The following is a 26,933-nucleotide window of genomic DNA, read 5'->3' as shown; positions in this document are numbered from 1 at the left end:
CTTGTTGCCCATGCAATTGAAATCGCAGATATCATTTTGACTAACAACTTTTACTTTCTAGCCGTGACAGAAACCTGGCTTCATGACGCAGCTGGCCCGCCTCTAACCTTAGCTATTCCTGGTAACTATTCCATCCTCAGAGCTGACAGACCCAACGCTTGCGGAGGAGGATTAACCCTCATCTTTAAATCTACCCTTGACATAAGACTAGCCACCTCTTCTCATCTGACATCCTGTGAACGTCTCTCAGTCAAGCTCCAAAAGTCCCCTAAAAATACTGTCACTATCCACCTAATATATAGGCCTCCAGGTCCTCCTGGATCATTCGAAGAAGACATTATGTCACTAGTAGCTGAGAAAACTAAACCCATGGCGCAAAATATTATCCTAGGTGACTTCAACCTTGGCTATAACGACCCCGATGACCTCCCAGCCATCTCCTTAGCCAATGCACTATCAGAACAAGGCTTTATACAAACAAGTACCCAACCCACTCACAAGAAGGGTAGGACACTTGATTGGGTAGCAGACCTAAACTGCAACATCACCCTTAAGGACCCCTCACCACTTGTATGGACTGATAATTATCTCCTATACCTAGAAATTTATGTCAACAACCCAGAGCCCAAGAAACCCACTACTGCACCTCCTTGTCTGACTAGGAACAAACGTAACATTACAGCTGAGGCCATAATACCTCTGGTAATTCCCGTTCTTAATGCACTACCTGCCACCAACGACTTGAATCTGTTGGTTGAAACTTAAAATGACTCTGATCAAAGCCATAGACACCATTGCCCCGCTAAAACTGTGCAAACGTAAACGTAGAGCTAATTTGAACTCGTGGTTCACCCCTGAACTTAAATGATTACGTACTGAAAAAAGAACACTTGAGACACTTTGGAAAATACCCCCTGGAAATAAAACTAACCTAACCAATATCACAGCCACCTATAAAAGTGAGATACTCTGCAACAAAAAAGAAACTTTCAACGTCAGAATAAACCAGGCAGGATCCAGTACTAAAGAATTATTCAACATCCTAAAAGAACTGGAAAACCCTAATCCACCAGTAGATACCTGCACCAAGGATAAACCCTGGTGCATTAGCATTCAAAATGCTCTCTCCAATAAAATCACAGTGCTCCAGGCCAAAATTGCTGACAAACATCTCCAACTTACTCCCGACAACCCAACCAGCCTAACCTTGCCTTCAACTGCACACCTCAACCTAGGATTCAAATTCAACAATGTATCCATACCTGAGGTACAAAACAATTATAGCATCACTAAAACCATCTAACTGCAAAGGCGACAGCTGCCCAGCTCAAATCATAAAAGATGCAGCTAGAGATTTATCTCCTTTTATTACCAAACTAATAAATGCTTCATTCGCCAGCAACTCAGTCCCCAGCAACCTGAAACAATCTTGGGTTCTCCCATTACTCAAGAAACAAACTTTAGATCCAGCTATACCTACCAATCCTAGACCGATTACCACAGTCCCTTTCCTACTGAAAATTCTGGGTAGAGTTGCATATTTACAAATTCAAGACTATCTAGAGAATAATTAACTACTGGGAACTCGTCAATCTGGCTTTAGACCCCGACATGAAACGGAAACTGCCCTTGTTGACCTCAAAAGCCAGATCGATGAATTAAAAGCAAAAGTAGAGTTGCCATCCTACTACTCTTGGACTTATCAGCAGCCTTTAATCTGGTTGATCATAAAATCTTATGCAACCACCTGTCATTGGCAGCCCACTTCTCCAACTCTCCTGTCACGTGGATTAAATCTTTCCTTGCGAACAGAACCATGAGAATTTTCTCACCCACAGATGCAGCTGATCCGATCCCCATCACCTGTGGTGTCCTACAAGGCTCCTGCGTATCGCCCACTTTGTACAATATCTTTACAAAGCCGCATTTCGACAAACTGGACCGTCTGGGTGTCACCTACACTAACTATGCAGATGACACCCAGATACTCAGGATCCTACGACACAGATGTCTGCAGGATCAATGAAGTCTACGCTATCATTCAGGCATGGTTGGCCACACATGGCCTTTGCCTGAACGATGATAAGACTGAGCTGCTCCTAGACTGCTCACCCAATAACCTTCAGAAACTCAGTCCAAATTACAATAGCATCCTCATCGATGGCAACAATATACTCATTGCCAAAGATGTAAAAACTCTGGGTTTCTACCTCGATGCCAACACCAATCTAACTAAACAGGTTAACATGACTGCCTCAGCCACCTCGTACACGGGCAAGCTGATCAGGGCTTGTAGACCTCTGTCTCCTAACAGCTGCCTCATACTGGCCAGAGCACTTATACAGTCCAAACTGGACTACTGCAATGGCCTATACTTAGGCGCTAACAAATTCATAATTAATAGGCTACAGGTGCTGCAAAATAGTGCGCTCAGAGCGGCGCTAAACCTACCCAGAAGAGATCACATATCAGCAACTAGGAAGCTATACAAGTGGCTCCCCATACAAGAAATAATTGACCTAAAAACCATTTGCCTTACCTACAAAGCCTTAAACCACCAAGCCCCACCATATCTCGCAGACAAATTCACCATGAAATTGTCCACCAGAATCACAAGATCCACCAACACGTCCTGCCTGGTGGTGCCCAGGTTCAACCTAAAAAGAGCTGGCGGAACCAGCTTCCCGGTTCTAGCCACCCAATTATGGAACACTCTTCCACAGGACATGAAAACAATTCAAACCTTTGAAAAATTCAGAAGCCACGTTATCACATGGTTATTGAATAAAAATGAACACCACTTAACCGACATTCCATTACCTCTCTCTACTTCCCTACACTACCTTATGTATACTTCTCTCCTGGTCTATCACACACCTCCCTTGCTCCCTTCTACCCTCGCTTTTCATTCATTATTGGTACTCATTATCTGTAATCTGTCTTTTATAACTGTATCATGTAACAACTGTATAACTGTATCATGCAACCATTTCCTTTACCTGAAGCGCCCAGATACCTCTGGGTCAGGCGGGCTATATAAATAAAACAAACAGTAAGAGGTAAGTTCTCTTAAACTTGTTTTACAGTACTTTCATAAAGAAGAAAAGATGCAGCTGATGACTTCTGTTCCTCTGCAGCTCTGCAGATGTCACTGTTCCTGGGCCTCAGTCATGGGGACAAGAGGGAGGACATCAGGGGACTCCTGCAATGTACTGGGACTGCCAAAACTTGCAACCGGCAAACTTCACTTTGAGTGGCTGTTTCGCGTTTCAGCTACCGCAAATAGCAACAATGCGGTTCCTGGACGTCAAGGTGGACTGTCCTTGCTTCTGGGGTCCTGCACTCTGGTGAGGAGGCTCAGGGTTGGTTAGTCCTGCTTCTTGGGAGTCCAGAGGATCTTCCAAAAGCTTTAGGCCAGCTTAAAAGTAACACATACAATCTGGTGTCCCTCTCCCTGGCTATACGGTTTCCTGCAGCAACTCTGACGAAATTCAACCATCTGTGAGATGGGTGTCCAGGTGGCTTACTTTGGAGTTGATTGGTCCCACCAACTCAAAGGGAGAAGTTGTCCTTGCAGGGGCTTCTCTGTCGATGCAAACTTGACGTTTCGCACTGCAGCAGGGCTTAACCGGGCAAACCAACGGTCAAGGAGTTGCAGCAGACCTCCTCTTCAAGCTCTTCTTCGGTTCTTTCGTCCAGTGGTCGACTCTGCCTTCAAAGCCAAAAGACTCGCCTTTTATTTTGTTCTCTCCCATTCATTCCAGATTAGCTGTCACTCACCCACCAGGGTGGCTGTCCTTGCCGGACAGTCAGCCAGCCAATCACCACAGAGTGCATTTGGGTCTCCTAGTAGACTAAGCACAGGGAGTTTTGGGCACTTCCCTCACTTCCTGCCTACCCCAGACACTCTGGAGCCAGAGGCAGGCTTCACTCCTGAATCCCGCCAAAGGCGAAATGAACAAAGAGACCAAACCTGGTTTGGCGCACAGAGAAAATCTCTAGAAGGACCTTTCCACAAAGACATGGTGAAAAAGAAGACCGGGGACCATTTTATCTGTGATGGCTCTGCGCCATTTTGAAAAAGATGGCTACCGCGGTTCGCTTTACCGGAGCTGCGAACATCCGCTGTAAATGCAAACCCTGTTAGTTCAAAAGGAAACCACTGCCACCAGCCATTCTGTGAGGAAAGGGTAACATAAAAATTTTACTTGAGCATCTAGACAAAGGGGATACTAAATCACCCCTCCAGTACTCTATTGTAAGATCGTGTGTGCTGGGTCTAGAAAGTTACAATGCTAAGTAAAGTCAATTTCACTTTACTGTGCTGGGAAACCGTAGTTTATCCCAAAGAAGGTATTTAAACCTTGGAAAATCTGAAAGACTTCCCTGTGCCATTGCACTGAAGGTGCTGTGTGACACCATGTAAAAGATGATGCCTATGGAGTTTGTCAGACTCCATAACCAAAAGAAACAGATACACAGAAAACACATAGAATTTAAAAGTTCAAAGTCCCAAAGTTCAGAAAAAGAGCTGGATGGCTCTAAGGTGGGGGGAATTAGCACATTTCTGAGAATTCTCCCCAACAATCGCCAGTGTACAGACATTTTCGAGACAACAGACATACCATAGCACAAATGTGGTATGCCTTAGAGGTTGTACACTCACTCCCAAGAGGAGGAGACCCACTTAAGGAAGTAGCACAGAGAGAACTACATTGGATCTATTTGTTGGATGCCATTAACCCTCTAGGAATGAATGAGAATTCTATTTGGGACCATTTCTTTGAAAAAGCTATATAATGCCTGGTTTAGTATCAATGTTATGCCTAGGTAAGATCATAGGATTGTGCACTCCTCAGAGGCAGAACATTGTGAGGTGTGTAACAATTATTCTAACTTGCTCTGATTGATTACATTCAGAATACGGCGTGTCGTGAATGCAGGGTATTTACTGGCAGTGCCCATGTACCCGCCATGGACAAGATAAGACATTAGATTGGAAACTGAGGAGTGAGGAATTGCAAAAGAAGACTTGAAAGACCATACACTTGACAAGTTACAGTTAAAAAAATAAAATAAAAACCCAGTGGAGATACTGGATAGGTATTCCATGCCCGGCTTACTCCCTAGGGTTATATGCGATCTTACCAACCACAAATACAGAGTGGTACATAAAAGAGGGGAAAAAGCATCAGAAAACACAATTTATTTTAGTATTTTTTTATTTGGGTGTTCCCCGATCAAACCCCTGTTTTTTCCACCCTCTTAAATCCACCACGACCCCTCCTGACACATTTTAACCCCTTACCCCAATACCCTTTATATATTTATTTATTTAATCTTTTCTGTGTGTTTCTGTGTTATTGTTCGTTCTGTTCTGCTTTGTGCACAATGAAATGACTGGATACCCTCCCAAGTTGGGAATAACAAACCCCTTTGGAGTTCTAAACATTCAAGCACTTCTAGGTCATTGGTTGTTCATCGTGTCGCCGTCGTTTCGCGAGGGCGGATCCCCATCCTCTTTGCTTGGAGTGTTTGGGTCCGGATCACCATTGGGACTCCTGTTTTTACTGTGACTCCCTTTCGGTCCGGACACTTCAACGTCGGTTGGAGCGGTGGGAGGAGGTGTTCCGACGAACTCCTCCTTCACATTTTCAGGCGTTCATCGACGAGAAGAAAAAACGCCCGGTAAGTTCTTTACTTTTCAGAGCACCCTGGCCAGGGGATACTTTTCCGGGTTCCTCTCGGGCCGGGAGTTCGCCCTAAGGTGCCCGTTGGGCCTAATAATTCTACCGGAGTTTTCTCCAAGGGGGTCTGCGTAAGGGGCCTGTGGATACCGGAGTACGCTCCGAGGCCCCTCCTGCGGGGGCTGTTTGTAGACCCAGTTCTACTGAGTCGTGGGGTACCGGAGCTCCCTCTGAGGCCTCTCTGTCGGCTTCCTTCAAAAATAATACCGGGGCGCGCCCCGTGGCCTTGGGTGGGCTTGTCGTTACCGATTGGATGTTCGAGGCCCGCGTAGATAAGGCTGTTACCGGACCTGGGTCCGAGGTCCCTCGTTCAGAGGCTAAAGCTACCAACAGTTCTGAGAGGCCTGACCAGGCCTTGTTGATGAAAGTTGTTTCTCACCGTTCCCGCTCCTGCAGTGATACCAGACCTGTTGAGGGGGCAAATAAGCAAAGTTCTTCTTTTACCGGCAGTGCCGAGGTCCTTCCTTCGAAGGCTGAGTTGGCGGTTGGTATGTCACAAAAACATTCCAGGCCTCACAGTACCGGCTCTGCCGAGGTTCCTTATGTTAAGGCTAAAGTTAAGACCCCTGATCCATCGACTGGGACCCCTTCCTCACGTGCCGCAGTTCCCCTCAGATGAGGACAAAATGGCGCCCATTCCTGCCACGACTGCGGTGGCCATTTTAGGTGCTAGCCCTACAACTACGCCATCGGCCTCAGGTGTAGGGTTCGGTCCCTTGGGTGAACATAGAGTACCTTGTGCGCATCCTTATCGGCCAGTTTACGATTGGAACACCCGGATGCCTCTTACTCACAATGTTTGTTTGCCTGCGGGGTCGGCACCTTTGATTTATGTGGATATGTCGGTGGAGGGGCCTATGTGGCACCCTTCCCCGTTACGTCCCAGGATTTGTCCACCTCATGAGAAGCCTCCTCAGGTTCCGAAACAGTCCCCGGAGGATGCCTTTTTCGGTAAATTTCAAACGCTTATGCGTACCGACCCCATGAGGGAATATTTCAAAGGGATTTTCAGGGAGATATGTCCACCTGCACCTCCGTCTCCACCTTTTCCTCTGGTGGTTCCGCCGGCGCCTCTCTTGCCTTCCCCGACTCTTCCGCTTTTGCCTCCATTGTCCCCCGTGGACAAGGCTGTGCCTGACATGGCTCAGCAGGATCCTGACCTGTCAGATGACGCCCAAGGCGATCAGGACAACGAGGACCTTCCCCGCCCTATTAGAGCTTTTCATGACCGGGTACTGGACATGATGAGTTTCCTAGATGTCCCGGTGCCTGAGGCACCCGCTCCGCAGGAGGGCGTGCTTTGGTGGGCGTTCACCCTCTCTCCCTGGAGCGTACAGGCCTGTTCTTGCAGAAGGACGTTCTGGCCGAGGTCTGCGGAGTCTGGTTAAAGCCACACTCTGGACTTTTTGTCAATAAGAAAATTGACGCGAGATACAGGCTGCATTCTTCAGAAGAGGTGGCCCTGTCGTCTTGTCCGCCTCCCTCCTCCACACTGGTGGCTGCGGCCACTTTGCAGTCCAGGCCTGCAGCATCCTCTTCCACGACGGCTACTCAGGTTCTGGGAAAGGAGGACAAGCTCCTAGACTCCCTCGGGAGGAAAATCTTCGCCAACTCGGCCTTGCCGCTCAGGCTGGCCAACGCTGAATTGATTTTAGCGGGAGCTAACATGCGGATGTGGAAAGGTCTGTTGGAGTTTGAGGGGTTTATCCCGGTCGAGAAGCTGGAAGACTTCAAAGGTGGCCTATCTATCCGACGCCAGGGTCTTGGCCCAGGATCTCCTGGAGGCTGCGGCTCATCACGTAGACACCTCGGCTCGGGGCCTTATGCAGGGGGTTGATACCTCACGGCAGGCGTGGCTGCATGCCACAAAATTTTCAAAAGAAGTGCAGGACAAGGTGTTGGACCTTCTGTTCAATAGGCTCTCTTTCATTCTACAACAGATGTAGAGCTCACCAAGACGAAGGATAGCACTCGGACAGCTAAGTCATTGTCTGTCCTGGTTAAGGCTCCTTTCAAAACCCAGAGACCGTTGTCACAAAGTCGAGCTTCCTCGACTGCAAATCTCGCAGAGTGGATACTCCTGCAGGGAATAACCGCTGTAGGCAACAACGGACGCGGTTTTTCTCCTGCTTTTCAGCCTCCTCCTCAGGTTCAGGTGGCACCGCCACCGATAAACCTACTAAATGAGGTTTTTCCGCGCTTGCACGGGACCCCGGAGGGAGGACGCATTGCGTCTCATTGGGAGGTGTGGCAGACCATCACAGAAGACCGATGGGTCTTGGCAGTCGCTCGTGCAGGCTTCTGCTTACGTCTACCCCCTACCCGACTGCCCAAACCCAACCAGGCTGGCCTGTGCACCATCCTAGACCTTTCCCAGTTCATGGTTTTCCTACCCCAAGAGAAATTCAAGATCACGCCCAGCCAGATACGCTCCTCCTTGCAGATGGGCGATTGGCTCAGTGTTGTGGATCTTCAGGACGCATACATGCATATCCTGATTTGGAACCCACACAGGGGAGCACTTCCAGTTTCGAGTGCTTCCGTTTGGCCTCAGCTCGGCGCCGCGTGTCTTCACAAAGAGGATGTCGATGATTGCGGCCTATCTTCTTCTCCAGGGTATCCATGTGTATCCATATTTGGACGACTGGCTCTTACGCACCGGGCAATCTCCAGTCTCTCCTTCAGCTCCTGTTCCATCTTGCGCTGTCGGTGAACTGACGGAAATCTTCCATGACGGTCTTGCAGGACCTGATTTTCCTGGGTTTTCGCTGGAACACGATCGACTGCAGAGTGCACCTGACCGGGGACAGAATGGCAGATCCGTTAGCCACGTGTCCGATGTTTGCGCAGTCAGAGAGCATGTCGGCCTGGTGGTTCCAGAGGCTTCTAGGCTTCTGGGCCTCATGGCCTCGTGTGTGCTGGCTCTTTCTCTTGCTCGCCTCAAGATGAGACAGACCCAGATGGCTCTTAGGAGTTCTTGGCGTCAGGCTGTGGACCCGGATTCCAAGCTAATGATTCCGGCTTCCATGAGAGCGGACCTGGAGTGGTGGTCATCTCTCAGCAACCTGTCGATGGGTGCGATGTTTCAGGACCCGGTCCCTATGGTGACGATCACGACGGACTCCTCCCTCCGGGGGTGGGGTGCAACGTTAGATCCTCTTCAGGTCTTGCATCTCTGGAAGCCTCAGGACAAGCTCCTCCACATTAATCATTTAGAGCTTCTGGCGATCTTCCTAGTGCTCAGGGCGTTCAGACCAGTCATAGCCAACAATGTGGTCCGCATACGTATGGACAATGTGGTGTCGATGTATTACATCAAGAAGCAAGGGGGAACGAAGTCTCCTCCTCTCGTGGACCTGTCCATCCAGATTTGGGAGTGAGCTGTGCTTCGTGGTGTTTGGCTGCTTGCAGTGCACATCCCGGGCCATCTGAATGCCACAGCGGATGCCCTCAGCCGGCGGACAGTGGTCAGCTACGAGTGGGAGTTGAAGGCGGAGATCCTCTCATGGATTTTCTTGCGTTGGGGCACACCGGAGGTGGACCTCTTTTCTACGGCGGTAAAAAAGAAGCTTACTCAGTATGCCTCCAGAGGGGGGCTGGGAGCCTCCTCTCTGGAGGATGCTCTCGAGATTCCATGGCACAACATGAGAGCTTACGCCTTCCCGCCTCTGCCTCTAGTCCATCGAGCAATTTGAAAGCTGAAGAACTCGGTGAACTGTTCCCTTCTGCTCATAGCCCCGTGGTGACCGGCCAGGTTTTGGTTCTCAGAACTTCAACACCTGTTGGTGTATCCGCCGATCAGGTTACCAGTGACCACCAATCTTCTTTATCAGAGGGAACAGCAGATGTGGCACCCCTCCACACAATCGCTCAGCTTTGCGGCATGGTGCCTGAGTTCAAGTCTTTAGAACATCTTAACTTGTCTGCGGATAACATGCATATTATCCAGGCAGCCAGGAAATCCTCGACTAGATCCCAATACAGAAGTAAATGGCTCAGGTTCTGTCATTGGTGTTTGGAAAAACAGTTGGACCCAAGGGGGGCTGCAATTGACACAGTGCTGTCCTTCGTATCCTTCCTAGCAGAGTCGGGTGTTCACGTTCTGTCATGCAGAACTTACCTTTCAGCGGTCTCCGATTATCTTTTTACGGACCAATGTTCTTACTCTCTGGGTAATCCAGTGGTTAAGAGGCATTTTGCAGGCTTGACACGCCTCTACCCTCCAATTCGTAGTCCGCACCCGCCGTGGGATCTAAATGTAGTCCTGACGGCGTTGTGCCACAAACCTTTTGAACCAATGGCCACGGTGGACCTCAAGTACCTATCCTGGAAAGTGTCCTTTTTGGTCGCCGTTACGTCAGCAAGGCGGGTGAGTGAACTCCAGGCCTTGTCGGTGGAGTATCCCTTTTTGGTCTTTCACAAGGATAAGGTAGTCCTACGGACAAATCCTGCTTTCCGGCCGAAGGTGGTAACAGAATTCCATCTGAATCAGTCGACCTCCCTGCCGGTCTTTTTTCCGAACCCTACCTCAGAGGCAGAAATGGTTCTGCATTGTCTTGATGTCAGAAGGGCTGTTAACTTCTATCTGGACAGGACCTCTGAGCTTAGGAGTTCTTCTCAATTGTTTGTGACTTTTGGTAACCCTCAAGGTAAGCAGGCGTCTAAGGCGACTATTTCACCTTGGATCGCCGCCTGCATTACGGAGTCTTTCACCGGTCAAGGGCTGAAACCTCCTAAGGGTATTCATGCACACCTGGTGCGGTGCAAGGCAGCCGCGGTTGCTTTTCAGAAATATGTCCCTTGGTAGTCCATCGCTAGGGCAGCTACTTGGGCCTCCCCATCTGCTTTTTGTAAGCCTTATTGTCTTGACATGAGCTCAAGAGCTGATGCACAGTTTGGTCAGGCTGTACTGAAGAACTTTTTTCAGCAAGGGGTATTTCCATCCACCCGTAGTTCCTGTTAGGAGTGCTTGGGAATCTCCCATAAGTATGGAGGAAAGGGAACGGGACGTAGGAGTATAACCAGGTTACTCACCGTAGTGACCACCTTACCCCTAATCCCCTTTCCTCCATACGTCCACCCGCCGTCCCCTCTAATAAGGTTCCTCTGTTATTGCTAATAGGTCTCTGACCTGGCGATAGAAAAGGACGGAAGGGCGATGCGTGGGGCGGAGCCAAGGTGGGCGGGGTTACGGCCGTGTGCCGGGCCCCGCGCAAGAAAGAGAGGAAGGACACATTTTTTAAAACGATCTCTTTGGATGCTTTTTACAAAGTGCTCCGGTCCGATCTCACACGACAGAGAGATGTCCCATAACTATGGAGGAAAGGGGACTATGGACTAGGAGAAAGGTGGTCGCCACAGTGAATAACGTGGTTATTTTACACCAGTGAGAAAGGCCGAAGTTGCAGAGATTCATAGAGATTCCATTGTCTCATGTTGCCAGTGTTCATATCCCAGAAAGAATGTGCTCTGCAAGGCCACAAGGGGGTTGAGAGCTCTCTGTAAAAAGCTTTCACACGTGAAGGAGGGCACGAGCCTCCGACTTTCCCGATTTCATTTAAATGCCCCCTTCCTAAGACCCCTAGCATTCCAAAATACCAGCCAGTCCTAGACAACCAACCATAAAACTGTTAGACCCAAGATCGATCCGAAAGCAGGGACCAGTTGCCTTCACCATAGGTCATGTGATTTGTGCTGCGAGGTGCCGGGAGGGATACAAAAACATAGCTAAAACGAGGGTGGGAAGCTTTGGGAGGTTGCCAACGTGTCTGGAGTCGAGTTGGTTAGAAGTGATGGCCTCAAGGTCTCTTCTTAGCCCATGTCTGCAGTACCAGGTGCACGTTAGGTCAGAGATGGAGAATGTATTGTTTTTACTTTGCCCAACGAGCAATTCATTGTAACTTCGTGCCTGCTGACGTGTGAGGAGGAGCCCATGTGGAAGAAGATGGACAGACAGGGCTGGGACCAATGGCCTGGCATCCCAAATGGAGCAGGTAGCCTATGTATAGGGTTGCACCAACCACCTTATGTAAATTACGTCACTGATGACGCTGTGTGTCTTTACAAAATGTTGCTTGTACTAATTTTGACACAACATTCGGTGGCAGCAGAGCTCTTTGCTGGTGCATTTATATTTCTGTAGAAATAAAACTTTGTTCTCTTTGCAAGAGGTGTGCTGGGCTTTTTTCCTTACTGGTTTGTAGTTTTTCTGGTGTGAGTGTTGAGGGGCTTCTCTAGACTCATAACTGTAGTATGTGTTGTGCCACTATTTTGTAGGTTTAGTACCATAGACCTAGCTCTGCTAATGCACATGTTTTGTAATCAAATGTGAGTTTTTAAAATTAATGTGATGCCGTTTTCAGTGCAACCCTGGGTATTTCGGAGCAAATTAAACTGTAGCCGAATATGCTTCCTTTTTGAATCTGCTTTACGTAGTACAAACAAAGTTGAATACTTTCTCCAGCATGGGGTCTGGCATGGATTCACATGCTCATGAATATTCCCCGTCGTCAGGCTGGGAATCCTCGGTAAAGAAAAATCAGTATCAGTTTCGTTTCTGATCTGTCTTTCATAGTAGTAACCAATCACTGATCTCTGCGTCATACTGACCACAGCCAATGACTGCCATCTCCCTAAGCCCCGCCTCTGGCAGCCATCTTCAGATTTTTACCGCACGTTCAAGTGTTGGGAGTCCTCGTGCTTAGCTCTCCAGCTTTTGCTGCGTGTTTCGTGCTTTTTCAGGTGAATTTTCACATTTTTTCGGTTAATCGAGCCTCAAGCTCCACCGTTTCTACTCCCGTTAACGGGTACCCGTTACGGGATTTTCCTACGCCCCTCAAGGGTGAAGATTTAGTCGAATCAACCTCTTGGAGGATTCCAGAAGATTCGCGGCCTACTTCGAGATGGCCCTGGACGTGAGTTCGTCAGCCGGAACCCAAGCTGTTTCACAGCTGCCCTGGATGCGGGCTGCAGAATGTGTTTCAGGACGAACATTCGCGATGCCTCTACTGTCTTCATGGGGACAAGACTCATGTAGAGAAGGACTGCCAGTTCTGCAAGAACTTGTCGGAGCGGAACATGAGGGACCGTCGATCCCGTCTCGCCAGCTGGTTGGAGAAGGGCTCAACGAGTGAGAAGAAGAAGAAAGGGTCCGAGCGGGCTTCTAAGTCCTGTGCGGCCGCCCCGGCGACGGGGGCCCAACACCAGGCCAAGTGCCGCGAGTCCGCTGGCTCCGGGAGCGCCGAAAGGTCGGGCTCTTCGGTCGCCAGGCAGGGCGCCCCTTCCCCGGCACCGTCAACCACGAGCCAGTGCTCCGGTTCGGTGAAGAGGAATTCCGAGACCCCGGGTAAGCTTCGGGAGAAGCCCCGTCCGATCTCGGGAGAGGGGGAGCGAGGGGTCGCCCCTCCCCCTAAGGAGAAGGCCCAGGACGCACCTAAGGTGGTGAAGGCCCCTACCCAGCAGGCAAAGGCCTCTATCGAGGCGATCGCAGCGAATCTGACCAAGCCTGCAGAGACCCCGCCAGCGGAGACTGCCTCCGGGACTAGAGTTTCCCTGCCGCCAAGGAGGGAATCCTCTTTTCAGCCCATCGTCATGGCCCCCGTGATGGAAAAAGGGGGGGGGCACGGTAGCCTCCTCGAGCTCCGAGTCAGCCTCGGAAGGGGAACTGACCGAGGTCGCGGGGAATCTCGAAGTCGAATTCGAGAAGGTTTGGTCCTGCAAGGAAGATCCTCGGGAGATAACCGAGGAAGACGACGATTGCGAGGAAGAGCAGCCTTCCCTTCCGGCGCAGCCGAAACCTAGGCCTCAGGATAGCTCGGCGGCCATTTTGTTTGCGATCCAGTCCTTATGCTCTGAGATAAGGACGAGATTCCCACGGCCCAGGCCGGAGGACCCGCAAACTGGCCCGTCGGGAAGTCCTCAGAACAAACGACGGAGGACCCAACCCTCTCCTCCACTCGCCCCCGTAAGGCCTGCAGTTCCCTCCTCATCCTCCCACGAGTTGGGAGATGACGGTGCGGTGGGCTCGACGACGGGTTCTGAGGGCGATGACGACGGAACGGGTCTCCCGTCGCACGGGCATCTACGCCCGACGAGATTGGCTCATTCCACGCCATGATCGCCAGGGCGTCCGAATTGTTCCAGCTCTGCCCGGAGGAGCAGAAAAAGGAAGGTTTCCTCCATCAGCGCCGGGAGGCCAAGAGGAAGACTGTCATCGCGGTGCCTCTAATCGATGACATCTGGGAGGAGGGCCTGTCGGTACTCAAGAACCCCTCCACGGCCCCAGCCAAACGGGACCGGTACGAGAAGAAGTACCGGGTCCCCGAGACCGCTCCCCTGTGCCTCAGGGCCCAGCCAACGCCAGACTCGGTCGTCTCGGCGGCGAAGAAGAAGAAAGCGGCGGGGTCAGGAGCCTCATCGTCGAATTCCCCTCCGGAGGGCGAGGGAAAGAAGTTGGATGCCATGGGGCGACGGGTCATTTCATTGGCGGCGACGACGATCAAAGCGGCCAACGCCCTGGCGATCGTGGCCCGTTACGACAGGGAGCTCTGGTTTAAGCTGGCCCCCATATTGGACTTGCTACCGGACGACAAGAGGTCCGAGGCCCTGGAAATACTTCAAGAAGGCGAGGTGGCGTCGGACCACGCCATAACGGTGGCAACCGATATTGCTGATACCGGGTTCCGCCAGCTGGGCAACAGTTTACCTACGACGACGGGGTTGGCTCCGGGCGACCGACTTCCGTCGGGACATCCAGACCAGGGTGTTGGACATGCCGTTCGACGGCAGCAACTTGTTCGGGAAGGCGGTGGACGAATCCCTCCAAGCCATGAAGACGGACACGGAGACGGCCCGCGCCCTAGGAGCCCTTCAGCAATGACAGCCCTTTCGGAGCTCCGAAGGCAGACAGGGGGCCTCCAAGGGATCCAGCGGTGGCTCGTTGTCCTACCGCCAGGCGGCACGCTCCTCGTCTCGGGAGGCCTACAGGGGTCGTGGCAAGCAGGGAGCGCCTCGCCGCCGTCGGCAAGGTGGCCAGGGCGGCAAGGCCACCACCTCCAAGCAGGACTGAACCGGCCGTGGCCTCGGGCCCCCACCGAAGCACCCCGGTGGGAGGCCAGCTGACAAAGTTCGTCGGCGTGTGGAAGTCCATCTCCACCGATCGTTGGATGCTGGATACCCTGGCAAGAGGACACTCTATCGAATTCCTGAAGAAGTGCCCTCACGTTCCACCTGTGGCCAGGAAGGAAAATCACGTCCCGCAACTGCTGTTGGAAGTACGGGCGATGCTCAGGAAAGGCGCCATCGAGCCCGTCCCGAAGAGGCTCTGGGGCTCCGGGGTGTACTCAAGGTACTTCCTCGTCAGGAAGAAGACGGGCGGCGGGCGCCCCATCCTGGACCTTCGTCGTTTGAACAAATACATCAGGTCACAAAAGTTCAGGATGGTCACCCTCCAGCACGTGCTAGGACAGCTGGAGGAAGGCGACTTTCTATCGTTGCTGGACCTGGAGGATGCAAACTTCCACGTTCCCATCCTCCACGTTCCCATCCTCAAAAGTCACCGAAAGTTCCTCGGGTTCGTCGTCCAGGGACGCCACTACCAATTCAGAGCACTGCCGTTCGGATTGAAGTCGGCCCCCAGGGTCTTTACCAAGTGCCTAGCACCTGTGGCGGCGCGGCTGCGCCTGCAGGGGGTTCACGTCTACCCCTACCTGGACGACTGGCTCATCCACTCAAGGACGAGGGAACTCGCCGTCGAACACACTGCGAGGACCGTCCAGCTACTGACAAACCTGGGATTCGCCATAAATTACCTAAAGTCTCACCTGGTGCTGTCGCAGGTGGCCCTGTTTCTGGGAGCAAAGCTCGATACAGTGAGGCGCTTGGCGGCACCGTCGGAAGAACGGACGAAGACCATTCTGGGCAAAGTGAAGCACCTGCTAGCCACGGACGTGGCCAGGGTGAGGTCCATCAAGTCCCTCCTGGCGATGATGTCCTCTTGCATCTACCTGGTGCGCCTATGCAGACTACGGATTCGCCCTCTTCAAGAATTTCTCGACGCCCGTTGGATGCAGGTGACGGGCACCTTCGAAGACAGGGTCCCCCTCAACGAGGTGTTCCGGCGGGCGATTCAGTGGTGGGGCGTTCGAGCGCACCGCACGGCGGGCAAGGACTTTCAGACGCCGGCGTTCAGGAGACGGTGACGACGAACGCTTACCTGGAAGGTTGGGGCGCCCACACCGGAGATCTCCACGCAAGAGGCCTCTGGCTCCTGGAGGAGAAGCTCCTGCACATCAACATCTTGGAACTCCGAGCCGTGTTCTGGGCTCTCAAATCGTTCCTCCCGTCGCTCAAGGGCAAGGTGGTGCGGATCTTCACGGACAACACCACGACAATGTTTTACATACGGAAGATCCTCAGCCCTATCCAAGGAGGCACAGGATCTGTGGCACTGGGCGGTCGCCGAGGGGATGTTCCTGATTCCCTTCCACCTGGCAGGAGAAAGAAACACCATCGCCGACTCGCTCAGCAGGGAGCTGTCCTGGCGCGCTTGTCACGAGTGGGAGCTGCGCCAGGATCAGGTGGATCAACTCTTCCGACGATGGGGCAAACCCCAAATCGACCTGTTCGCAACAGCGACAAACTCAAAGTGCCAGAGGTTCGCCAGCAGGTTTCCCGAGCCGAGAAGCATGGGCGATGCATTCTCGTTCCCCTGGGACTGCCTATACCTGTATGTGTTTCCTCCGTTGCCGTTAATGCTTCGACTCATCAACCAGCTCAAGAGGTCCCGGTGCAGGATGATCCTCGTCGCACCGGCGTGGCCGAGGCAGATCTAGTTCCCGGACCTTCTGGACTTGTCAACGTCCCCATCCATCAAGCTGTCGGCGGACGCAAATCTTCTCTCCAGAGAAGGAGGCGCCATCTTCCACCACGACCCGGCGTCGCTGAACCTGCAGGCTTGGCTCCTGCAGCGCTAGAGTTTGGAGGGTACGATATACCGGCCGATTGCAGAGAGGTTCTTGCAAAGGCCAGGGCGTCCTCGACTCTCAAATGCTACGGTCATAAGTGGAAGAGGTTCTCTATCTGGTGCCGAGCACAGAAGATCAACCCCCTATGGATTACGGCCCCTCAAGTGCTGCCGTACCTGCTATCGCTGGCAAAGGCTGGACTAGCCTATGCCTCCATTAAGATTCATCTGGCGGCGATCTCCAGATATACCAGAACCACAGGACTTACATCCCTGTGGTCCCATCGACTGGCAAGGACTGTTCCGGTCGTTCCCGCCGGTGAAGGCCCCGGCGTTGGAACTTAACGTGCTGCTGACCAGGCTCATGGGGCCCCCATTCGAGCCGATGCACTGCGCACCGATGAAGTTTGTGTCGTGGAAGACTGCATTCCTGGTGGCCATTACCTCCGCACGACGAGTGGGAGAGATCCAGGCACTATCCTGCAAAGCACCGTACTTGACTTTCCATGCCTCGAGGGTGGTGCTTAGGACGCACCCCTCCTTTATGCCCAAGGTGCCGTCGGACTTCCATCTTAACGAGCCCCTGGTGTTACCTGTTTTCTTCCCGTCTCCTTTGTCGCCGGCCGAGAGGACTTTGCACTCGCTGGATTTGGCTAGAGCGCTGAGGTTCTACGTGGACCGCACAAAGAGTTTTCGGAGGACATCACAGCTGTTTGTGAACTTTGGACCTGTGAATCAAGGGAAGGCTCTCTCAAAGTCTTCTATTTCCAGATGGCTCTCCGGCTGCATCATGCACTGCCACCGGTTGGCTAACCGACCACTGCCAGGCCGTCAGAGAGCCCATTCGACCAGAGAGATCGCTGCTACTACGGCGTTCCTATCTGGTGTGCCCCTGCTGGACATCTGCAGGGCTGCTATCTTGAGGTCGACGCACACCTTCACGAGATTCTACTGCGTCGATCAGGATTCCAGGTAGGAGTCCAGGGTCGGCCAAGCAGTGCTCCTCAACCTGTTCGCTTAAGGTGAGCCTGGTGAGGAGGTAAGAGATGCTTAATGTTGAGTCGTTGTATTGCTTAATGTTGAGCCTTTCACCACCTCCCGTGGTTGTGCATGTGTGTAGTGCTATGTATTCTTATATTCATGAGCATGTGAATCCATGCCAAACCCCATGCTGGAGAAGGAACAAGTTACTTACCTGTAACTGTTGTTCTCCAGCATGGGTCTGGCATGGATTCACATGCGAACCCTCCCGCCTAACCCTCTGCGGCTCTTCACTTGGTCATACTGCCACTTCACGTGCTACCAAATCTGAAGATGGCTGCCAGAGGCGGGCCTTAGGGAGATGGCAGTCATTGGCTGTGGTCAGTATGACGCAGAGATCAGTGTTTGGTTATTACTACGAAAGACAGATCAGAAACGAAACTGATACTGATTTTTTTATCGAGGATTCCCAGCCTGACGACAGGGAATATTCATGAGCATGTGAATCCATGCCAGACCCATGCTGGAGAACAGTTACAGGTAAGTAACTTGTTCCTTAGGAGTGCATATTGGATTTCAGTACGTCTGCTCCAATTAACATGTGCTGTCTTTTCTTGCATTTACAGCATTTGTTACTTTGATGAACGGAGAGCAGGCCCAAGATGCTATTCAGAGGTTTAATGAACATTCGCTGCGAGGCATGGAGATTTCAGTCCAATTTCAGCCAACTGATGCTTTGTTGTGTATTACTAACCTGCCTCCCTCATGCACACTGCAGGAGTTTGAAGAACTTGTACGTTTCTATGGCAATATTGAGCGCTGTTTTTTAGTGTACAATGAAGTGAACGGTCAATCCAAAGGTTATGGATTTGTCGAGTACATGAAAAAGGACTATGCTGCCAAGGCAAGGCAGGAACTAATTGGTAAACAGTTGCAAGATTTTACCCTTTTTGCACAATGGATGGATATCAATCAACTAACTCCAGATCTCATTCATTCCAAGTGCCTCTGTGTAGATAAACTTCCAAAGGAATACAGAGATTCTGAAGAACTAATGCACATTTTTTCTAATATACATACACCCATATTCTGTCAGGTACGTAACATTTTGACAAATTACCTGTTTGACTTTTTACTGCAGTCTGAGTCTCTGTGAATCTGTTCATGTGACTTTCAGCATCATTCATTAATAGCTTCTAATATTTTCTGTCATAACATTCATATCTTATTTTTAATCTTCCCTTTTATATTGGTTTCACATCACTAGGCTGGTATTCTTTTACCTGTGTGTGCCCCGAGCTGATATACATATTTCTGGTGCTTGTGACTTTTCCTTTTCACAAGCTAGGAATATTTCCCCACGTTGTGGTTGGTCTCGAGTACTTTGGGCCTCATTCCGAGGCTGGAGGTAAGGGTTAACGGTCACCGTTAATGGCAACGGTGACCGTTAACACTTACCTCCGTATTCCGAGTTCCCTTTGCGGGTCCCTCTTTACCTCCTGCTTTTAGCAGGAGTAAATAACGGGACCCGCAAAGTAACCTTGGAGTAAATTACGGCACTGTAATTTACGGTGCCGTAATTTACTCCTTCCCCATTCCCATTGAGCCCTATGGGGGCAGGAATGGGGATGGGGAACCGGTATGGTGAATGGGGACTTACCGGTCCCTCCAACCTTGGAATGGACCGGTAATTACTCCATTCACCATGCCGGATTCCCATGGAGTAAATAGCTCCATGGTTGCTTACTATGGAGCTATTTACTCCATGGTTACCTCCAACCTCGGAATGAGGCCCTATGTGTTATTTGCTTCCCAAGTAAAAGTGGGCGTTGGCAGGGCCATTCCAGTCTGACTATCCTACACTGTGTGCAGGTACATATAATGGTCCATGAGGCGATGCCCTCAGATTAGTTTTTTTCCTCCCATTGGCCCGGTTGCAGGATGACTTAAGGAACTGATCAACACTATACTAGTGGTGCAACAATTATTCGACAAAGACTGCAAGTCAGATACCCAGAACCAACATTTACTGAGTCCTGACACCTGATAACCAGCTCCGATGGAGGCTTTGACCTGCCCCAACCGCACTGATGGGGCAGGTGATACTAAATGAATGACTCACATTAGTATTGTAATTTCTGTCTGAAGTTTTGTACGCTAACCGCACAGATGGAGAAGACTCCCTTAATACTCTGCTCCCCATGCAAGTTGAAATTCCTCCTACGTGATGCACTCAAAGATTGCATTCGAGGGGATTGGGGCCTCCGACGTATACCATATCTATGACATTAATCACCACAGCTGTGCTGCTTACTGTCATAGATATGGAATATGTCGTCGGACCATCCCATCGAAAGAACGTTACCAGGTAAGAGAGTAACTTGTTCATCACTTGCGAAAGAGGGATCATGCAGCGTGTGCAGGCTGTAAACTGTTTGAATCGAAAGATCTTAAGAGTAAAATAAAAAGCTCTAAATGGCATATCTAATGGAGGTCTCTAAAGCTGGAAACCTTCAAAGATGTGATCGAGGTCCGGTGTCCAGTGAAGGGGGAGGAGGGGAGTAGCGTCACATCCCAAATAAGCATTCTCCCCGACTCCATAGGACATTTTCCAGTTTCTAGCAGCTAACCCCAACTCTTAAGGACTCTTCCAAAAGGCCAGCCTTGGAGCTACACCTTTGCACCTCAAAGGTGGGAGGGAACAAAACACCCAAATTGGTGCTGAAAAGTGGCAAGGCAGTTAGCATGCAGCCAACGCCTAAGGTGCCCCACATGCTAAGTCCCGTAAGAATGGAGAGACACGCCCCATAAAGGTCACCAAAGCACAGATCATGCCCAAATATGGTCCCCACCAGGTCAGCATCGCACTAATACCTGGAATTGAACGTTGGTGTCACACTCAAACCTGGCACTGAACAAGTCTGCATCACAGCACATGTTACTGAATAAGGCCGCCTAAGAACAAGTGAACAAGACCGAATACACGCTGAAGTTCAGCACGAAGATGGAGGAGGCAGATATCCGGTATGTGGAAGAGGAATATGAAGATGATGATTGGGACCAAGAGCCCATTTACCACAGTACAGAAAGGGAAATAATGTCTTAGCAGAAGTACGTTTTTGCAGAGGCTATCACAAATGTTCCTTTACTACGCAGAGAAAGGGAAGAGAAAGGAGGGGGGGGGCAGGAAACATCTCATGAAGGCATACGCTTCCTTCCTAAATGGATTACAGTAGATATTTTTCAGGAAGAGAAGAAATAGATACAGAAAGAAAGGCCATACAAGAATATGACTAAATGGGCTGCTCAAGCAGGTCTGTAATTAGATGAGGTATTCTATTTTATTGTTATATAGTTCTGGTGAAATCTCTGCCCCAGCACTCTTCTTTGTCCACTCCTACAACAATCTATTTACTTTTTTATTGTTGCATTTGTATCTGCGCACTTAGCCCTGAGGTGTCTAGGCGCTAGTTATAGGCAGGAAAGAATGTACATGTATAATAAGCAGGTCCTGCGTGGGACGCTTAATTGAGTAGGTCTTTAATTGTTTCCCGAATAGACTGTAGGAGGGTTCTGACCTGATGGTCGGGGGGAGTAAGTTCCAAAGTGTGGCCGCGGAGGCAGGGGAGGCTCCTGCTCCGGACCGTTTGAACCTAGGAATGGTCTCTCCACTCCAGCGTTCGGTTCTCGAACCTCAACTTGTACGACAGCACCACATATCTCCCTCTGTTCCACAAGCTTCCCTCTATCGAATGAAGTCCTTCAAATACGCTAGTAGAGTGCAGATTCTGACTGATCTTCCTCTTGTAGGCTCCCCCACATTCTTGCTCCTCTTCGTATCACTACTGCTTCCACATTTTCCATGTGAAACACCAGCGAAGGAATATGATCCTTCTAGCCTGTATGTATCGCCTTCTGTCACCTTTGCACCTCATCACTCTCTACAAATGCCACACTCTTCCATCTTCAGTTTTCATAGCATTCCGCGATACATTCAACACATGAATGGGTTTGGACCATCTCAAAGATCCCTCTAACAAAGCATTTAGTATTTTTATTCTTACAAAACCACCTACATGTGGGTAATTTGGAGCCATCACTCCCTTACTGTCTTACACCCTCTTGTTTCTTTCCTGAACGCCTCTAATCTATTCATCAATTTGCGCATACTTGATCACTTTAACACCAGCCTTCTACTTCCATGCAGGTGTTAGTCTTGTGTTTGGCTTCCCTCTACCTGCTAGTGTCGAATGGTCACATCCATGTGCTGGAATGTGGAGTAAACTGGTGTGCTGCTACCATCTATTGTAATGCCACCTTCCAGTCTGATTGGCCAAGGCACACCTTATTGTATCCTTAATCACCCTGTTGAAACGTTCCACCACTCAATTAGTCTGCGGGTGCCATATTGAACGTAGGGTTGTAACATTCACTTCTGTATATTCCTGTATCTCTTTAAATTGATCCCCTTTATCTGTTCGAATTACCCTCTGGATCCCATCAGTGGTGATTCTGCCCACCTTGTCAACAGATCGACCAACCCCACACAATAATTTACTTGGCCCCCATTATGAACTGGTCCTAGAATATCCAAATCAACTTTGTTCCATGGCACGTTGCGTATCTCAGTTATAACCACTTATGGCTCACAAAATCTTACTCACTCATTTTGCAAAGGATATATTCCGTGACTGCTTTCTCGACCTGGCGGTCAACACCAAGCCTCCAATAGTCGCTATTTCGTCTTTGTGATACCTTGGTGACCTTCATGGGCCAGGGTTATTATGTTTCCTTAGTTTCTTCAGCTGCACTTTCCTGTCCCCTCTCTTTAATAGCTTGCCTTCTGGATGCAATGCCTCCTTAATCTACCATATCACTTCCAGACCAGCTTCTTTCAATTGTGCTTTATTCCACACATTCATTTGAATTGCTTTCTGTGTAGTCTTTTCTTCTAGCTCTTCCTCCATGGCTTCACGCCACACCAGCTCTGGTATTGCTTGTTCAGACACCATCAAAACTTGACCTCCCCCTCATCTTCTCTGCCTTGCTCTTCCTTACTCATTAATCTAGATGGACAGTCCGCTGTACGATCCATTGCACCTGGAATGTAAAGTGTCACCATAGGATATTCTTACATCTCTGTGACCCACCTCATGATCCTGTTTTAGACATTGTCTAAACCTTTGGACGTTATGATTTCCATCAATGGTTTCTGGTCAGTATGTACTTTTAAAGGTGTCCCCTAAATAAAGGTTCTGAACTTATGAGTTGCCCATTTGATTGGCAATAATTATTTTTCTATTGTGGTTTAGGCCTTCTCTGCACTCTTCAACAACCTTGAAGCAAAAGCAATGGTGTATTCTCTCCCTTCCTCGCTCTGCCTGAGTGATGCCCTCTAAGCCTAAGCTACTGGCATCTGTAGTTATTATGGTCTTCCTCCCTTGTTTGTAGTTATCCAAAGCAGACACCGCTCCTAATGCCTTCTTTAACTCAAATTCTTTATTTCATTCATTGTTCCACTGAAACGTGACACCTTTTCTCATTGTTTCTCTTATTGCTTTAGTCTTGTCAGCAAAGTTAGGAACACGTTTCGCATAGTATTCGGCCATGCTTATGTAAAACATCAGTTTTTCCTTGCTGTCGGGACAAGGCGAGTTTTGGATAGTTTCAATCAATTCTGTTTGGTTCTATCCCCTTCTCTGAAATTACGTTGCCTAAATACTTTGTGGTCCCTACTCGTTTTGCATTTCTCACTGCTCAACGTGATGCCAGCTTCGGCCAATGTGAAGTTCCAAGTTATGAGCCTGGACAAAATATCACTTTCCCCCACAATTCTCCAAATGCACATAGCACACAATTTGTTACTTGCCAATGATCAATTATCCAGCTCCGTTGGCTAGGGGTGCGTGCAAATATTTGAGCTTTGGTCAAGGGATTGTTAGGTGACTCGTGTGAGGCTCCAATGTTTGTAGATGAGAGAGAATAGGGCTCCATGTGTTCATATCACCGCCATATTTTTAAGGCGATATTGAGGCATGGAACCTTCGGGGGACACTCCTGCAACAACTGCATTATTTTTAAAGGCGCGGGGGACACCCACGCAACCCCCGCTCCCAAAGAAACCCCAAAAATATCGCCTATGGCCGTTCCAGACAACCATATATACAGCAATATTTTTGGTGGGAATAATATGTAGTGATACCGAGAATACTTGAGTTATCAGTTAATTCCTTGCTTGTTTCCGTTACCTGGGCTTCATAAGTCTCTTGCTTTTCAAACAAGGGGACACCGTGTAGCTTCAATTGGCTTGGTGAGCCAGAGTGTCGATTAAGAGTATGTTACTCTTACGTCCTGTCCACTTTCCTCCATACTGCATGGGCGTCTCTCGCTAGGGACTGGAGACGGAACCTTTTTCACCAGAAATAATCTTCCCCTTAAATTTAGAGGTGCGCGGCCCTGGGAGCTTGCGCTCCCCTGACTCCGCCCACAGGCGCCTCTCCCCAGTCCCCTTTTCCGCGTCGACGGGAACGTCCTGATTTCGCCAGCCTGGGTTTGACTTTGGCCATGTAATACCATGCACTCTTCCCCAGATACCTTCTTCTGTCTTTTTTGCCTTTTATCATTCAGGTACTCGGTACTCTGGTGCCACGCTCTTCCCCGGCGCATGCTGACTTCATGCTGACTCCCCACACTCTTTGCCTCCACTGCCTTGGCCCCGACCACGGATGAGAGGGTTGCACCACGTGCAATGCACCATCTTAGCGTGCTTTGAAGAACAGACTAGCTAGGTGGAGGGAGCTCTTCGAGAAGTTGCCCCCAGAGAAGTCAAGGCCCAAAGGAGTGCCGCTCTTTTCCAGCGCACCCCACAAGGGCGACTCCTTTCCAAGGAAAAGGCCAGATGGGAGAAAACTCTCAGCTTCTCACATCAGCACAGGTACTAGGGTCTGTAGATCCTTCCGGAGACAGTGCTGAGGGTCTGCAAGGTTCTTTTTCCGGGTGTACACCCGAGGGGCTGCGCCCTTGTACCTGCAACATGTCGGAGGGGGCGCCTGCACTCAGCACTACCGTCAACTCTGCTGAGGGCGATGCACCTACCAGCCCTCGGCCTGAGGTGCAGTGCAGGTCTTATGCTCCATCGCTAAGAGTCCTGGAGGAGGCACCACGACGTCGGCACGTGGGATGCAGCTCCACAACAAGACAAGATAGCCGCTCCTCTGATACCGCTCCTAGGAACAGAACAGGTCGGAGAACGAGTTACAAGGTGGGACTTGGTGTCAACCAGGTAGGTGGCCTACAGCTTATCCATCAGCAGCGCAGGGCAGGTTTACTCTGCACACAGCTAGGCAGAGTACGCACCGGCCTCGGCAGCCGCCCGCTATCCCGTCAATATCCCCTGCGACATCACCGGCCTGCGAGGACAGGTCTTTGAAAAGTTCCTAACGCTCATGAAATCTCCTCAGATGGGGGTCATCCTTATGGATGTGATCAGGGACATGCTCCCTCTGGCCCCTCCACCTGCGCCTATAGTCATTCCTCCTATGGCTTCAGCGCCAAAGGCCCCGGTGCAGCCCCTGCTGCCCACACCGGCTCCTTCAATTCTGGCTCCCCTGCCTCCCACAGTTCAGGCGGTTCCGTACCAGCCTCTGGCTCCGGTCTCCACACCTCAGCCCCCGGCACCCAGCACTCCCCCACCCGCTCCGGACCAGTCGGACGCCCTGGTGGACACAGACGAGGAAGAAGACCCCAACACACCGTCGTCATCCAAGGCCTTCCACGAACGGCTCATGGGTCTGGCAGAGTACATGGGCTTCTTCGACCCAAAGACGAACATCCGGAAGCGAGGGTACTTGCGGAGGTCCTAACTCTATGCCCCGCGGCTAGAACGGGGATCCCGATGCAGAAGGACGTTGTCACCTTGGCCAAAAAGGAGTGGCTCAAGCCCCATTCGGTCCAGCCTGTCAGTCGGTGCCTGGTCACCAAGTATAGGCAAATGGAGGGGGATTCCCTCTTGCTGTGTCAACCACACTCTTCAGTGATTGCTGCGGCGTCACTCTATTCAAAGCCACAGTTGTCTTTGGGGCTGCTAGGCAAGGAGGAGAAGATCATGGAGGCATACGGGAAGAAGCTTTTTCCAATGCTTCGCTGCATCTTCGTCAATCCAACGCGGATGCCATGCTGGCAGCTGTTAACCAAAGGCGTTGGCGGGAAATAGCCAACTTTCTTCCAGAACTTAAGGTGCTGAGCCAGTCACGTTTCAAGGCGGGACTGGCAGAGGCTAAAATGGTGGCACAAGACATCATGGAGTCCACCGTGGCCCACATTGACGCCACTGGCCCGCGATATGCATCGCCACAGACATGAGGGCTACTAAGTTTAAACCAGACGTCCAGGAACGCATATTGGACCTTCCATTCTAGGGGGGAGACCTTTCACTCCACCACTGATGAGTTGGATAAAAAGAAAAATAGTTTGCAAACTGCGTAGTCTTTATCCATCGTTACGAAGGCCACGCCCGAGGTGTACTCCCAGTCACATCAACGCTCCGACATGGGACGGACGTTCAGAGTGTTCTGCTGTATACAAGAACGGAGGTCCAGACAGCCTGACAGTTTGCCGAGTCAACACTGGTGCAAACAACAAAAGGGGGGGGGACAAGGGCTTTTTTCATTCCCCCTCCTCCGCAACAGCCTCGGAGGGAAAGAAGGCATGACCCGTCCCTTCGGGTCCACATGTTTCCAGTCGGGGGCAGGCTTGCCTTTCACGCACAGTTTTGGCATCAGATGTTCGTGGACCCCAAGATCCTCTCGGTAGTTTCCATTGGGGTACCGCCTACCGATTCCATCCTCTCCTCCCTCCTCCCCTCCACTTCCACAGAATGGGACACACCTCTGTTGGCAGAAGTTCGGTTGCTCGTCGAGAGTCAGGCCGTGGAAGTCGTCCCAGCCTCCCAGCGAGGAATGGGCTTCTATTCCAGGATTTTCCCCATACGAAAGAAGAACCAGGTTGGCCTGAGAGTTGTGTTGGACCTTTCCACCCTCATCCTCTTCCTCCCTCTTCAAAAATTCAATATCGTTACGCCAGCACTGATTGCAGAGACATTGTGCAGGGGAGACTGGATGTGCTTCCTGGATCTCTTATCTACACGTCCCGATTTGGCAGCCGCATCGCTCCTTCCTACAATTCAGGATCATGGGCTGCCACTTCCAATACAAGGTGCTACCCTTGGGCCTCAATTCAGGTCC

At 50.6% G+C, this 26,933-nt stretch overlaps 1 protein-coding gene across 4 annotated transcripts in view; it reads left to right on the top strand.

The window, feature by feature from the left end:
* The window catches only part of RAVER2 (ribonucleoprotein, PTB binding 2), a 1,138,299-nt gene that overhangs the window by 324,384 nt on the left and 786,982 nt on the right, over window positions 1-26,933 (top strand). For all 4 annotated transcript variants that reach the window (XM_069641987.1, XM_069641988.1, XM_069641990.1 and 1 more), the window contains exon 3: window positions 18,318-18,787. In XM_069641987.1, the coding sequence (XP_069498088.1) occupies window positions 18,318-18,787 (470 nt within the window). The remainder of the gene's footprint in view (window positions 1-18,317; window positions 18,788-26,933) is intronic.

This window comes from Ambystoma mexicanum, chromosome 1q, assembly GCF_040938575.1.
Source record: "Ambystoma mexicanum isolate Mex_15411 chromosome 1q, UKY_AmexF1_1, whole genome shotgun sequence".
NCBI classification, from domain to species: domain Eukaryota; kingdom Metazoa; phylum Chordata; class Amphibia; order Caudata; family Ambystomatidae; genus Ambystoma; species Ambystoma mexicanum.
This window is presented reverse-complemented; position numbering and strand designations above follow the sequence as displayed.